Source organism: Eubalaena glacialis, chromosome X, assembly GCF_028564815.1.
Source record: "Eubalaena glacialis isolate mEubGla1 chromosome X, mEubGla1.1.hap2.+ XY, whole genome shotgun sequence".
Classification (NCBI taxonomy): Eukaryota; Metazoa; Chordata; class Mammalia; order Artiodactyla; family Balaenidae; genus Eubalaena; species Eubalaena glacialis.
Genome location: NC_083736.1, coordinates 60,176,348 through 60,191,645, shown reverse-complemented (window position 1 = coordinate 60,191,645; position 15,298 = coordinate 60,176,348). Strand labels below are relative to the sequence as shown.

General features: G+C 38.3%; 1 protein-coding gene across 1 annotated transcript in view; it reads left to right on the top strand.

Annotated features, from left to right (window-relative positions):
• Positions 1-15,040, top strand: part of EDA2R (ectodysplasin A2 receptor) — a 141,685-nt gene extending 126,645 nt beyond the window's left edge. Inside the window, exons 3-6 of the mRNA XM_061178821.1 lie at positions 9,233-9,411; positions 9,965-10,050; positions 11,677-11,841; positions 14,658-15,040. Coding sequence (XP_061034804.1) covers positions 9,233-9,411; positions 9,965-10,050; positions 11,677-11,841; positions 14,658-15,040 — 813 coding nt within the window. The remainder of the gene's footprint in view (positions 1-9,232; positions 9,412-9,964; positions 10,051-11,676; positions 11,842-14,657) is intronic.
• Positions 15,041-15,298: the final 258 nt, after the last annotated feature.

Sequence of the window (15,298 nt, the reverse complement as noted above, 5' to 3'; positions counted from 1 at the left end):
CAGAAATAAATGAAAAAGAAATGAAGGAAACAATAGCAACGATCAATAAAACTAAAAGCTGGTTCTTTGAGAAGATAAACAAAATTGATAAACCATTAGCCAGACTCATCAAGAAAAAAACGGAGAAGACTCAAATCAATAGAATTAGAAATGGATTGATACCTTGATCATTATGTAGTGTCCTTCTTTGTCTCTTGTAACAGTCTTTATTTTTAAATATATTTTTTCTGATGTAAGTATTGCTACTCCAACTTTCTTTTGATTTCCATTGGCATAGAATACCTTTTTCTATCCCCTCACTTTCTGTATGTGTCCCTAGATTTGAAGTGGGTCTCTTGTAGACAGCATATATATAGGTCTTGTTTTTGAATCCATTCAACCAGTCTATGTCTTTTGCTTGTAGCATTTAATCCTTTTACATTTAACATACTCACTGATATTTATGTATTAATGCTATTTTGTTAATTTTTTGGATTTGTTTTTTAGGTCTTTTTTCTTTCCTTCCACTTTTGTTCTGTCCTCTAGGTATTTGATGTGTATCTTTAGAGTTCTCTTTGGATTCCTTTTTCTCTTTTTTTGTATATCTATTGCAGATTTTTATTTTGTGGTTCCCATGAAGTGTTGGCATGCACCCTATATATATACAAGATTGTTGTAAGTTGCTGGTCTATTAATTTCAAATGTATTTCCAATATCCTACATTTGTATTCTCCTCTTCTCATCATTGCTGGTTTTGACAATATGTTTGTGTGTGGATGATTTACTACCTTTGCTGTATGTTTACATTTACCATTGAGCTTTCCCATTTCATAATTTTCTTGTTTCTAGTTGTGGCCTTTTATTTTCTGCCTATAGAAGCTCCTTCAGCATTCGTTGTAAAGCTCGTTTGGTGGTGTTGAATTCTCTTAGCCTTCGCTTGTCTGTAAAGTTTTTGATTTCTCCCTCAAATCTGAATGAGAGCCTTGGTGTGTAGAGTATTCTTGGTTGTAGGTTTTTCCCTTTCATCACTTTAAATATACAGTATAGTGCTACTCCTTTCTGGCCTGCAGAGTTTCTGGTGAAAACTCAACTGATAACCTTATCGGGATTTACTTGTATGTTATTTTTTGCTTCTCCCTTGTTGCTTTTAATATTTTCTCTTTGTCTGTGATTTTTGTCAATTTTATTATTGTGTGTTTCAGTGTGTTTCTCCTTGGGTTTTTCATGTATGAGACTCTCTGTGATTCCTGGACTTGGGTGATTGTTTCCTTTCCCCTGTTAGGGAATTGTTCAGTTATTATGTCTTCAAATATTTTCTCATGCCTTTTATCTCTCTCTTCTCTTTCTGGGACCCCTATAATGTGAATGTTGGTGTGTCTCAGAGGTCTCTGAGATTGTCCTCACTTCTTTTCATTCTTTTTTCTTTATTCTGTTCTTCGGCAGTAATTTCCACCATTCTTTCTTCAGCTCACTTATCCATTCTTCTGCCTCATTTATTCTGCTATTGGTTCCTTCTCGTGTATTTTTCATTTTCACTATTTTATTCTTCAACTCTGTTTGGTTATTCTTTGTATTTTCTAACTTTTTGTTAAAAACTTCTTGTAATTTCTCGCTCTGTGCATCCATTCTTTTCATACCTTCTTGGATCATCTTTACAGTCATTACTCTGAACTCTTTGTTGGGTAGATTGCCTATCTCCACTTCACTTAGTTGTTCTGGGGTTTTATCTTGTTTCTTCATCTGGAACATACTCCTCTGCTATCTCATTTTGCCTAACTTTTGGTGTTTGTGATCCCACAGGCTGCAGGATTGTAGTTCCTCTTGTTTCTGGTGTCTGCCCCCTGTTGGGTGAAGCTGGTCTAAGAGGCTTGTGCAGGCTTCCTTGTGAGAGGGACTGGTGCCTGCCCACTGGTGGGTAGAGCTGGGTCGTGTCCCTCTGGCTGACAGGGCTGTGTCAAGGGGTATGTTTAAAGGCGGCTGTGTTCTTAGGAAAACTTTAAGCAGTCTGTCTTCTGATGGTTGGTGCTGTGTTCCCATCCTGTTTGTTGTTTGGCCTTAGGCATCCTAGCACCGGAGCCTAAGGGCTATTGTGTGGGACCAAGTCTTGGTGTCAAAATGGCAGCCTCAGACAGCTCAAACCAATGAGTACTCCCTAGTACCTCTGCCACCAGTGTCCTTGTCCCTGAAGTGAGCCACAGCCGCCCCCCTCCCCAGGAGACCCTCCAGGACCAGCAGGTAGGTCTGACCCAGGCTGCTATGAAGTCACTGCTTTTCCCCCTAGGTCCCAGTTTGTACAAACCTTGTGTGTGTCCTCTAAGAATATTCCTTCTATTTACCCAAGTCTTGTGGATTTCCTGCCATCAAGCCCCACTGGCCTTCAAAGACAAATGCTCTGGGGGCTCCTCCTCCTGATACCAGACCAGCAGACTAAGGAGCCTGATGTGGGGCTCAGAACTCTCACTCCTGTGGGAGAACCTCTGCAATATAATTATTTTAAAGTTTGTTGGTTGCCCACCTGGCGGGTACAGGATCCTATCATCTCATTGTGACTTCTTCTTTGTCTTTGGATGTAAAATATGTTTTTTGGTAGTTTCCAGTCCTTTTTTGTCAATGGTTGTTCAACAGGTAGTTGTGATTTTGGTGTTTTTGTGAGAAGAGGTGGGCTCAGGTCCTCCTACTCTGCCATTCTGTCAGGAATCCCCCACTTTCATTTCTGATTTTAGTCATCTTCATCTTCTCTCTTTTTTCTTTGTCAGTATAGCTGAAGAATTGCCAATTTTGTTCATCTTTTCAAAGAATCTACTTTTCATTGATTCTATTGTTTTTCTACTCTGTTTATCTCCACTCTAATCTATTATTTACTTCCTTCTGCTAGCTTTGGGCTTACTTTGTTATTTTTTTCTAGTTCCTCATGGTATAAATTTAGATTATTTATTTGAAATCTCTTTTCTTTTTTAATATAGGCATTTACAGGTATAAATTTTCCTCAGACTACTACTGCCTTGCTGTATCTCATACATTTTGGTATGTGGTGTTTTTATTTTCATTCAGCTTTAAGTAATTTACAGTTTCACTTAAGATTTTTTCTTTGACCCACTAGTTTTTTAAGAATGTGGTATTTAATTCCACATGTTTGTGTATTTTCCAATTTTCTTTCTGTTATTGATTTATATCATCATTGTCTTGTGATCAGAAAAGACACTTTGTATGATTTCAGTCTTTTAAAATTCATTGAAACTTGTTTCATAACCTAACATATGTGGTCTAACTTACAGAATGTTTCATGTGCAATGGAGAAGAATGTATATTCTTCTTTTGTTAGGTGTAGTGTTCTATAAATGTCAGTTATGTCTAGTTGTTTTATAGTGTTGTTAAAGCCCTCTACATTGTTATTGATATTCTGTCTCGATATCCAATCTGTTATTGAAGTTGGTATTCAAGTCTCCAACTATTTTTGTAGAACCACCATTACTCACTTAAATTTTGTCAGTGCTGCATAGATTTGGGGGGATTTGTTATTTGGTGTATGTATGTTCAAAGTTGTTATATCTTCTTGATGTATTGACCATTTATAAATATATAATGTCCTTCCCTTTCTCTTGTAAAAGTTTTAACTTAAAGTCTATTTTGTCTGATATCTGTATAGACATCCCAATTCTCTTCTCAGTACTGTTTGCATGGAATATGTTTCCTTTCTTTTACTTTCAACCCATTTGTGTCTTTGGATCTAAATGAATCTCTTCATATAGTATATAAGTGGATTATGTTCTTTTTATCCAATCCATCAATCTGTACCTTTGGAGAGTTTAATCCATATACATAAAGATTAGTACTGATAAGAGAGTACTTCTGACATTTTATTATTTGTTTTATGTATTTCTTATGCCATTTTTGTTTATCATTTTCTTCCTCATTGCCATTTTTGTGCTAGTTGATTTTTTTGCAGTGAAAAGTTTTAATTCCCTTATAATTTCTTTTGTGTGTGGGTTTTTTAAATGTATTTTCTTTGTGATTACCATGTGGATTCCCTTTAACATACTAAATTTTATTTATTTAAAAAAATTTATTGGAGTATAGTTGATTTACAATGTTGTGTTAGTTTCAGGTGTACAGCAAGATGAATCAGTTATACATATACATATATCCACTCTTTTTTAGATTCTTTTCCCACATAGGCCATTACAGAGTATTGAGTAGAGTTCCCTGTGCTATACAGTAGGTCCTTATCAATTATCTATTTTATATATTACATACTAAATTTTAACAATATATTTTGAATTAATACCAAGTTAATTTCAATAACATACAAAAACTCTACACTTACACAGTTTGATATCACCTTTCTTTATGTTATTTTTGTCACTTTTGTTTTTATCTTAATCACTGTATGTTCAATAACATAGATTTATTATTATTGTTGTTACTATTTTATTATTTTTTCTTTTAAATAATATAGGAAATAAAAGACAGAGTCCCAAACCAAATATTCAATAATGCTGCCTTCTGTATTTGCCCATGTATTTACCTTTACCAGAGATATTGACTTCTTTTTATGGCTTTGAGTTACTATCTAGGGTCCTTTCATTTTAACCTGAAGAACTCCCTTTAGCATTTATTGAAGTACAAGTCTAGTAATATCAAACTCCTTTAGCTTCTTTTATTTATCTAGGAATATTTTAATTTCTCCCTCATTTTTGAAGGATTTTTTGCTGGGTATAAAATTCTTGGTTAATAGTTTATTTCTTTTGACACTTAAATATGTTATCTTATTGCCTTCCAGCTTCCAGGTTCTGAAGAGAAATCAACTTTGAATCTTATTGAGGATCCCTTGTACTTGACAGATTGTTTCTCTCCTTCTGCTTCAAGATTTTCATTTTGTCTTTGGTTATCCACATCTTGTTTATGTCTCATATGGGTCTTTTTGAGTTTTTCCAACTCAAAGTTTGTTGAGCATCGTGGATGTGTTATTCATGTCTTTTGTCAACTTTGAGAAATTTCAGCCATTATTTATTCAAATATTCTTTCTGCTTCTTTATCTTTCTCTCTCTCTTACTTCTGGGACTCCCATAATGTGTATATTGGTCCACTTAATGGTGTCTCTTAGGTTTTGTTTACTTACTTCATTCTTTTTAAGTTTCTGCTCCTCAGCCTTAATAATTTCAACTGTCATGTTTCAAGTTTCATCATTTGTTCTTCTACCTGTTCAGATCTGCTGTTGAACTCTTCTAGTGAATTTTAAATTTCAGTTATTTTACTTTTCAATTCTAGTATTTCTGTTTGGTTCCTTTTTACAATTTTTCTTTTTTGATATTCCCATTTTTTTCATACATTTATTTTCTTATATTCTTTATATTCTTTAGTTCTTTGTCTATGTTTTTCTTTGAACATATTTAAGACAGTACTTTTTAGTCTTTGTCTAGTAGGTCTGATGTCTGGACTTCCTCAGGAACAGTTTGTCAATTTTATTTGTTACTTTAAGTGGGCCATACATTCCTGTTTCTTTTTATGCCTTGTGTTTTTGTTGTTGTTGTTGTTGTTGAAAACAGTTTTAATTATAATGTGGTAACTGGAAATCAGATTCTCCCCCTTCCCCATATTTAGCTGTTTTCTGTTGTTGTTACTTTATTTGATGATGGCTGTAGTAGTCCATTTGTTTAGGTGTTTTAACCAAACTATTTGTGCAAAGACTGTATTCTTTGTCATATGTGATCACTGAAGTCTGTATGGATCTTGTTCAGCTAATATTTTGACAGGAATTTCCTTGAGTGCCAGCAGTTAAAAGTAAACAACAGCAGTAGCAACCAAAAAACCCACATATCTCTCCCAGTCTTTGAACATTGGCTCTGTGCTGAAGCACTACTTCAACACTTAGCCAAACTGGCATTTAGCCTATGTATCAGTCGGTGTGTAAGCTTTGGGTCTTCTCCATATTTTTCTAGTCATGTGTCTTGCCCTGGACATACATGGGCCTTTCTAAACTGCCCCCATATATATTGGTGCTTTTGAATGTCCTAATTTCCCAAAGAATCTTCTCCAGCTTTTGCTCCAGACTTAAGCAGTCTATTATATGTCTCCACCCATAATTTCTTGTCCCAGGCACCTCTGGTTTATTAGTTTGCTTTGCAAAATTTTTTAACAAATGCCCACCCATTTTCCAGCCTGCATTCTGAATTGAGTGAAACAGAGATGAGCACCTTGTATCTGTCCTTCAGATAACAGGTTAAAATAGACATACACAATAATTTTTGAATAAGTTTTGCTTAGCTTACTCTGGAACTAGGGGTGAGGGTTTCACACTAGGAACACAGGCTGCTGCTACTTTAAGACTGCCTTCACTTTAGGACTGTTGCTGGGGAGAGGGGTGCAGTAAGGGCAAGTAAAAATGGCACAAAGCTTTCCTATCATTTTCAAGATGCCTTTTTCTTGGTTCAGCATTTGCTTCATTGTTGTAAATGTTTGACTGTTTCCCAGAGTTCTGACAACATTGATTCTGACAGTTTCTGTTTGTGTTGCTACACTTCTGTGAGGAAATGAAAGCTCAGAGCTGCTGCCTCCTCCATATCCCTGATGTCCTCTGTTGATTTTAATATATTGATTCCAACATCTCTCTGGGTGTCCCTGTGTGCCAGAAGATCAAAGCACAAAGAAAATTAAGGATATTTTAATTATAAAATAAGTATAAAGAAAAAAGACAGTATTTTGTTGAGCTAGGCCTGAGAGACGCATACATCATTTTATCCATATTCCATTGGCTAGAAATTAGGCACATGGCCCTACAGACTTGTGTGGGGTTAGAAAATGTTTACAAGTGGTATTCCCAGGAAGAAAGGTGAATGAGTTTAGTGAACAACCAGCCAACTTCTTCCACAACAAACAAATAACTAATATCCCTTGTTAAGTAGAGTTGTGTCTTTGACAAAGAGCTATGATATAACAGGCAGGAGCCTTGTTCCTAAGTTAGAATGCCAGAGCTGGAAGAATATTTAGAGACCATTTATTTTAATATCCTCAGATGTTTGGGACTCTGATGCTTGGAAATGGAGAGGGGCTAGCCAGATCACACTGAGTCAATACCAGACCTGAGACAATATCCAGCTGGATCACTCATCTTTCCTCTATACCATCTTCATTCAAATATGTTTGAGCATTTCCAAGAGTAAGATTCAATCTTAAAAGATTGTATATTTCTAGAAATGTATCCATTTTTTCTAGGTTGTCCAATTTGTTGGCATATAATTGTTCATAGTATTCTCATGATTATTTGTATTTCTGTGATATTGTCTGTAACTTGCACAGCAAAGCACATCGATAAAACAAAAAGGCAACTTACTGAATAGGAGACTATATTTGCAAATGAAATATCCACTAAGAGGTTAATATCCAAAATATACAAATAACTCATAACAGTCAACATCAAAAAAACACAAAGAACCCAATTAAAAATGGGCAGAGGACCAGAATAGACATTTTTCCAAAGAAAACATATAGATGGCCAACAGACACATGAAAAGATGTTCAACATCACTAATCATCAGGGAAATGCAAATCAAAATCACAATGAGGTATCACCTCACACCTGTCAGAATGGCTATCATCAAAAAGACAAGAAATAACAAATGTTGGAAAGGATGTGGAGAAAAGGGAACCCTCATGCACTGTTGGTAGGAATATAAATTGGTACAACCATTATGGAAAACAATATAAAGGTTCTTTAAAAAATTAAAAATATAACTACCATTTGATCCAGCAATTCCACTCTTGGGTATTTATCTGAAGAAAATGAAAACACTAATTCAAAAAGATATATGCATCCCAGTGTTCATTGAAGCATTATTTATAATAGCCAAGATGTAGAAGCAACCTAAGTGTCCATCAACAGATGAATGGATAAAGAAGATGTGGTATATATATATATATATATATATATACACACACATATATATATGTATATATATATACACAATGAAATATTACTCAGCCATAAACAATAATGAAATCTTGTCATTTACAACAACATGGATGGATCTAGATGGTATTATGCTAAGTGAAATAAGTCAGAGAGAAAGACAAATACAGTATGTCTTCACTTATATGTGGAATCTAAAAATACAAAACAAACAAATAAATGTAACAAAACAGAGACAATCACAGATGTAGAGACCAAACTAGTAGTTGCCAGAGAGGAGAGGGGTGGAGTAATAGGTGAAATCAGACAGGGAAAAACAAATACTGTATGTTTTCACTTATATGTGGAATCTGAAAAGCAAATAAACAAATATAACCAAACAGAAACAGGCTCACAGATACAGAGAACAAACTAGTGGTTGGCAGAGGTGAGGAGGGTAGGGGTAGGAGCAAAATATTGGATTGGCCAAAACGTTCGTTCAGGTTTTTCCTAACATCCTGCAGAAAAACCCGAACGAACTTTTTGGACAGCCCAATAGGTGAAGGGAATTAAGAGGTACAAACTACCAGTTATAAAATGAATACATCACAGAGATGTAATGTACATCACAGGGATTACAGTCAATAATATATTAACTTTGTATGATGTGTAATCTATAAAAATATTGAATCACTGTGTTGTACTCCTGAAACTAATATAATGTTGTGAGTCAACTATAGTTCAGTAAAATGTAAGAAATAAATTTTTCATCACAACCCAACACATACTTACATATTTCATCTGTAAAAGTTCTACAAAACAATACTAAGATAGGTAGTGATTAGCATTCATTGTCAAATATTTCCAGCTCCCCAGCTCTGGCACATTATAGAATTATACTTTCTTTTACTTTTGTAGTTACTAATGATCAGGTGATGTGTGTGGTAAAGGACGTGAGCAAAATGAAATGAGTTATTTCTGGGGGAAGATTTTAAGAGCCAGTGCACAGATCACAATATTCTCTTTTCTCTGATGCTCCAATCGTGGTAGCACAAAGATGAAGCCTCCATCACTCTGGGTAACCCAGTAAGTATAATGTAAAACAGAGCCCCCAGGAAATCTCTGGTAAGCAAAATAGTGTGAGTGAGAAATAAATTTTTGTTCTTTTAAGACACTGAGGTTTGGAGTCTACTTTTTTACAATAGCATAACCTAACCTATGCTGACTGTAAATTGATGTCATGACTCAGTAATGGGTTGCAACTTGCAGTTTGTAAAATGCTACTCCGTACAATGTCCACTTGTCCCATAGCTAATCCTCTCTCCAAGTTTCTGTAGAGTAATGTTAGTGACTCCCATTTTACTGAAGGATTGTGGTTATGGAGAAGGTGGAGATGCATACTGCACAGCCTGCCCTCCCCGCAGATACAAAAGCAGCTGGGGCCACCATAGATGTCAGACTTGCATCACCTGTGCTGTCATCAATCGTATCCAGAAGGAGAACTGTACAGCTACCTCTAATGCCGTCTGTGGGGACTGTCTGCCCAGGTGAGCCTGCTATATAAGGCCAAGCTCTTCTGGGCATTCTCTAGCCCTTGGAGGTCTCCCTCATCCTTACCTCTCAGGGCCTAGTTGAAGTATTCTAACTGTCCATATCATGATGAGTTTAAGCTCCCATGAGGGAGAAGCAGTATTTTTTCAAGATCCCCCTATAAAGTACTTAGCACACAGTCAATTACAGATGAGTACTAAACAGCTGGTTTATCATGCTGGCATGCTTAGCTCAGGCCCAAGTTTCAAGGTAAATCTTACTGTAGACCTAAAAGAGATTAGGAAGCAGTTGGTGTCAAAGCAGTGTTTCCTTCTCTTGTGAGACTAGTTCCCCTTTTGGTTATAGGGTTTGGTGAATGGGGGAAGAGGTGGAGCGTCTGGGACTCTGAGTCAGAATCAGACATAGAGGCAGAGAACTCACGAGGGGTCAGAGTGAGTGATGGCTTCCTGGAGGACAAGACTCTTAGAAGCTGCCTATGGTTCAAGAAGGACCAATCCAAGTACATTGCTTGTTTGATCACCTTGCCATTTCTTATTGCTCTGACTACAGGTTCTACCAAAAGACACGTATTGGAGGCCTGCAGGATCAAGAGTGTATCCCGTGCACGAAGCAGACCCCCACCTCTGAGGTTCAGTGTGTGTATCCAGTTCTCTTCTCCCCTTTCTTCCCCAATCCATTGGGTGACAGCAAGACAGCATAGTAAAGACTTCCCCTACCTCCTCATACTACTTTCTATAGGGTAGATTGGCAAGGGAATTGGTTAGATTTGAGTAATAGTTTTGCAATATATTATCTGTGTAACCTTCTATAAATCATTGAATCTCATTGAACCTCATTTCCCTCATCTGAAAAAAATGTAAGTCATGAAAATCATTGTTCTTCATACCTTATGGGATGCTGCCTAGTTCTAGTGAAATAAGAGGTTAGAAAGCATTTTGTAGATTATAACATTTGTACACTTGTGGATTATTTATTTGAAGTTTATAGGAGTCCCTAATGCTTAGGACTAGTAAAAGGCTGAATGAAGTACTAGGATCTAGTCTGTGCCCATATCACTATCCATTTATCTGTCTATCATTTTTGTCTATCTACCAACTATATGTCTACTCACTTATTTTTTTAATTTATTGATATCTTTTTAAAACATGAAGTATTTCAAATATGTAGAAATATTTTAAATGCAGAAAAATATAAAAATAAAAATGCTCAGTTACACAGCATCAATAATTAATAAATCTTAAAATTTTGCATATTTGCTTCAGATTTTTTTTTTAAATGAAGATTCCACAGGTTTAGTGGAATTTGTGTTTTGATCCTTTCTGAGTTCCATTCTCTCCTTACCTCCCCAGAGGCAACCACTATCATGAAATTGTGTGTATCTTGTTGGTAGGCTATGCTACAGTAACAAACCCCCAAATCTCAGTGATTTCATGCAATAAAAGTTTATTTTTCATATGCAAAGATCTTACTCTATCTTGTAACTATACCATCAAACCATGTGGCTTCCAGGTTGATGGGACAGGGTAAGAGATAGAGGAGACATACTGGCTTTTAACTACTTCAGTCTGCAAGTGACACACATTACTTCCACTCACAGTCCATTGGCCAGAAGTACTCTTATGGCCTTACTACAAGGGTGTATGGGAAATGCAGAGAAGCATGTGGATAACTGGTGAGCACTATGACTCTGCCATACTCTCCACCCATGTTTTGTTACTTGTATTCTTTTTTGATATATATATATATATATATTCATAAGCAATATATTCTATATGCTATTTTTTATATTTTATAATGTTTTATATAAATGATATCAAGTTATATACTCTCTTTCTCCAATTTGCTTTTCCTCTCTGGATTATTTATATTGATCCATACAGGTCTTTTATTTTAAATGCTATATAATAATATTACATCATAGAATTATATCATGATTTATTTATCCTGTGCCCTACTGATGAACATTTTAGTTTGTTTCTATTTGCCTAGGTTATATAACTGAATGTGACACGGAAAGACCACAGGATATGTGCATCATCAAATAACTATACTAATTTATACCATACCAGCAGTATATGCTGGTTCCTCCACTTTGTTCTTTATACTTTTCCCTGCTCTACAAATAAGTAGAACCAGATTAGCAGCCCTAGTTAAGGAAGACCCTGGGGAGAGGGTGCTGGCCTGAGGAAGTCCAGGCCCAGTGTCAGGGTGACTATTGACTACCTACAGTGACTGACCTCCCCCACTTTCTTGCCTCACAGGTGCCTTCCAGTTGAGCTTAGTGAAGGCAGATGTATCCACAGTATCCCCTCAGGAGGTCACACTTGTTGCACTGGTGAGCAGTCTGCTCATGGTGTTTACCCTGGCCTTCCTGGGGCTCTTCTTCCTCTACTGCAAGCAGTTCTTCAACAGAAATTGCCAGCGTGGTAAGGGTAGCTGCTTCACGTATTACATGAATCAGGAACAAGGTTCTAACTAGCAGAAGAGAGGAATTTCCTGGGGTTGAGAGTTAATGGACCTTCCCTACAGTGCTGAAATATCTGGGGGTGGCAATAGAATGCACAGGACTTCAGAGATGATTGAGGCTGACCCTGTGAGTTTATAGGACCTGGTTCATTAAGGTGTGGTGATTCATAAAGGGCTACAACATTATGGGAAAACCCTTGGGAAAGGCATCTGAAGTCCTAGTCCAATCTACCTCTAAATCACTGTAGTAACTTTAGACAAGTCATCTAGCTTCTTTGGGCCTCTTTCTCCTTAATCTTTAAAATGAGAGATGGAGTTGATTTCTAAGTTCTTTTCCAATTAGTTATATCTACTAATAGGTATAGATTCTGGAGCATGTCAGGAAAGGAGGAAGGCTGGCTGGAATGAGACATGACTATAATAAAAGTGGGTGAGGTCTCAGGCAATGGTTATCAGTATAGTAATATACCAAATGTGGGTAACTGAGAGCCCAATGTCCAGAGGAATTGGCAAACTTAGACATTTTTCCTCAGACAATAATGATAACCAGAGGTCTGGCCCAGCCCATAGGAGATGGCCATATGAAATTTTAGATGGAAGGTCATATTTAAAATCAGGAGTAACATCATGATCTATTTTCAGCACAAGTCCAGCCATTAGCCAAGAATGTGAGACAGGAATTCCAGGTCACTGAGGGCAGATATAGGGGAGGTGGGATGGTGGCTGGCCAAGACCAGAGAAGGGTTTAGATCTTTGGTCAAGAGTACTGAGGTTCAGTGCAGCTTCAGTGCCATCAAGGGAGCTGAGAGCTAGGCAGAAACACCAAAATAGGAACCCAGCCTAGTAAGCGGAGTTGATTTAGTAAGGAAAGAGGAGGATACATTCTACTAGATACACAGGTGCTAAGGACGCCTCCTCAGCCCACTGGATACTGGGCCCAAAGCAACAGAACTTTTTTCAACCTCTCTGTTTGTGTGGAAAGATCCTGCTTATATAGGCCTACCTTGGTCACTTTGGATCTAGGGTCTGCCAGATGATCTTCAAAAAGCCTAGAAGATATGTTTGGCTCTACCTCTCACTGAAGTGGAGGTGACTCTAGAATTTCAGGGGATGCAGGGCACAAGGGCAACACTGTTATCCCTTTATGACCCTTCTCAAACTCTAATTCTCTCTCCTCTACTCTCTGGTGTCTCCTGGAACATTGTGGCTCAGGGTGGATCATCCTGTCTCTGACTTTGGAGGCCAGTTTCTCAGATAAGAGCTGTTGCCCAGTCCCTGGGCATGGGCATGAAACATGGGCAATGAAGCATTTGGGCCCCAGGGCCCGGAAAGAAGAAGATGAGGCAACATCTGAGAGCTGCCTGTCTCCCTCCTCCTGCCTCAGGAGAAGAGAAATGGGTAACACTTCTCTGCTCCTCCTCTGTCCTCAAGATAATAATGCAGTACCCTTTTCTGGGGATACGAGGGCAGGCAGCTCCCTCAGGGTCTCCACAGGGGAAATAAGATTAGACATTTTCTCATTTATCAGGAGGTGTTTATCAGGAGTCACTAACTTACATGCATACTAGGGTTGTATAAGGGAGATTAATATGTGAATTGGATCCAATATAAGGATCTCTCTAATGAGAGAGGAGTAGAGACTGTGGCAAACTGAATAGTTCATCCCCTGTCTAAAGAGGAATCTACGACTCAGCTTCAGCTGTTTGTTACCATGTAGGAATATTCAATGTTTCAAGATCTTCTGAATTTTCAAGAGAAGCCAAAACTCTGGATTTTTATATGAAATAGTTTTAAGTTATGGCATTGAGTTATAATTAAAAACTACCACAACCACAATACAGGGGTCAAACCAACACACATCCCATAGGCTCTCAGTTTGTAACCTGATGCTGAATCAGACATATGCATGAAAGGTGTTTTAATTTTCTATCACTGCCAGAACAAATTACGACAAATTTAATGGCTTAAAACAACACCCATTTATTATCTCACCATTGCCATAGATCAGAAGCTTTGTAAGCTTGGCTGGATCTCGACTCAGAGTCTCACTAGGCTGAAATCAAGGTGTTGCCAAGGCTGCATTCCTTTCTGGAAGCTCAAGAGGTGAATCCATTTCCTTGATCATTCAGAAAGGTGGAAGAATTCAGTTCCTTGCAGTTATAAGGTTGAGGTTCCATTTCCTTGCTGACTGTCTGCTGAGGACCATTCCCAGTTTCTAGACACCACCCACTCTTTGACTTATGACCCATTTCCATTTTCAAAACTAGCAGTGGTGGTCAAGTCCTTTTCCTTTCACATATCTGATACTCTCTCTGACTCTTCTGCCTCCCTCTTCCCCTTTTAAGGACACATGTGATTACATTGGACCCACCTGGGTAATCCAGGATAATCTACCTATTTTAAGGTCCATAATCTTAATTCCACCTGCAAAGTGCCTTTTGCCATATAACACAACATATACACAAGCATAACATCAGGGAATAAAGATCATTTCTGGTGTGGGGGTTGTTAAAATCCTGCTTCCCACAAAGGTTTCTCTTTCTCTGGAGAAACTGACAATTTTCCCTGATCCACCACCAGGTAGCCTCAATCTGATACCCCAATGTAAATATGTTTCTCAGCTGTGTCACCTCAGCCTGGTGCTAGGTGCTCTGGTCCCCAGGGATGGGAGGGGGAGCACTAGTTCCCAGATCTTTCCTGATTTTGTGCTCAGGACCAGGTGCCCCGCTGAGAGGAGCCCCTATCTTTGGGTGACCCAGTGGCTTTCTGCTTCAAGTTTCAGGAGGTTCGCTGCAGTATGAGGCTGACGAGGCAGCGGAGGAGGAATCTCTCTTCCCCATGCCACCTGGCCAGGAGACCAGTCCTGAGTCCCCACTGAGTGAAAGCATCTTTGAGACCCAGGCACTTAACCCCATCCTGGATGACGACTGCAGCTCGACTCGTGGCTTCCCCACACAGGAGTCTTTTACCTTGGCCTCCTGTGCCTCAGAGAGTCACTCCCACTGGGTCCACACTCCCATCGAATGCACAGAGCTGGACCTGCGAAAGTTTTCCAGCTCTGCTTCCTATACTGGAGCTGAGACCTTGAGGGGGAACACAGCTGAAAGCTCTGGAGACAGACTGGAGCTCACTGTACCCTTTGAAGTACCCAGCCTTTAACTCTACTGAGGTGAGCTGGAAAGGTAGGGTAGAAAGACCAGAAATTGGGGACCACCCCCAAAAGGAATTATCCCTTGGAGTACTGTTGTTCAGTAGGGCTAGTGTCAGAGGAACAGCAAGCTAGGAACACTGGTGGATGGAGGGACAACTGTGATAATGTTAATCTTTTGAGCCAGTCAGTCATACATCATATATCTGAGCCTACAGTTGTCAAGGAACTGGCCAGGTTGACATGACACCAGTTTTTCTACCCTGGCC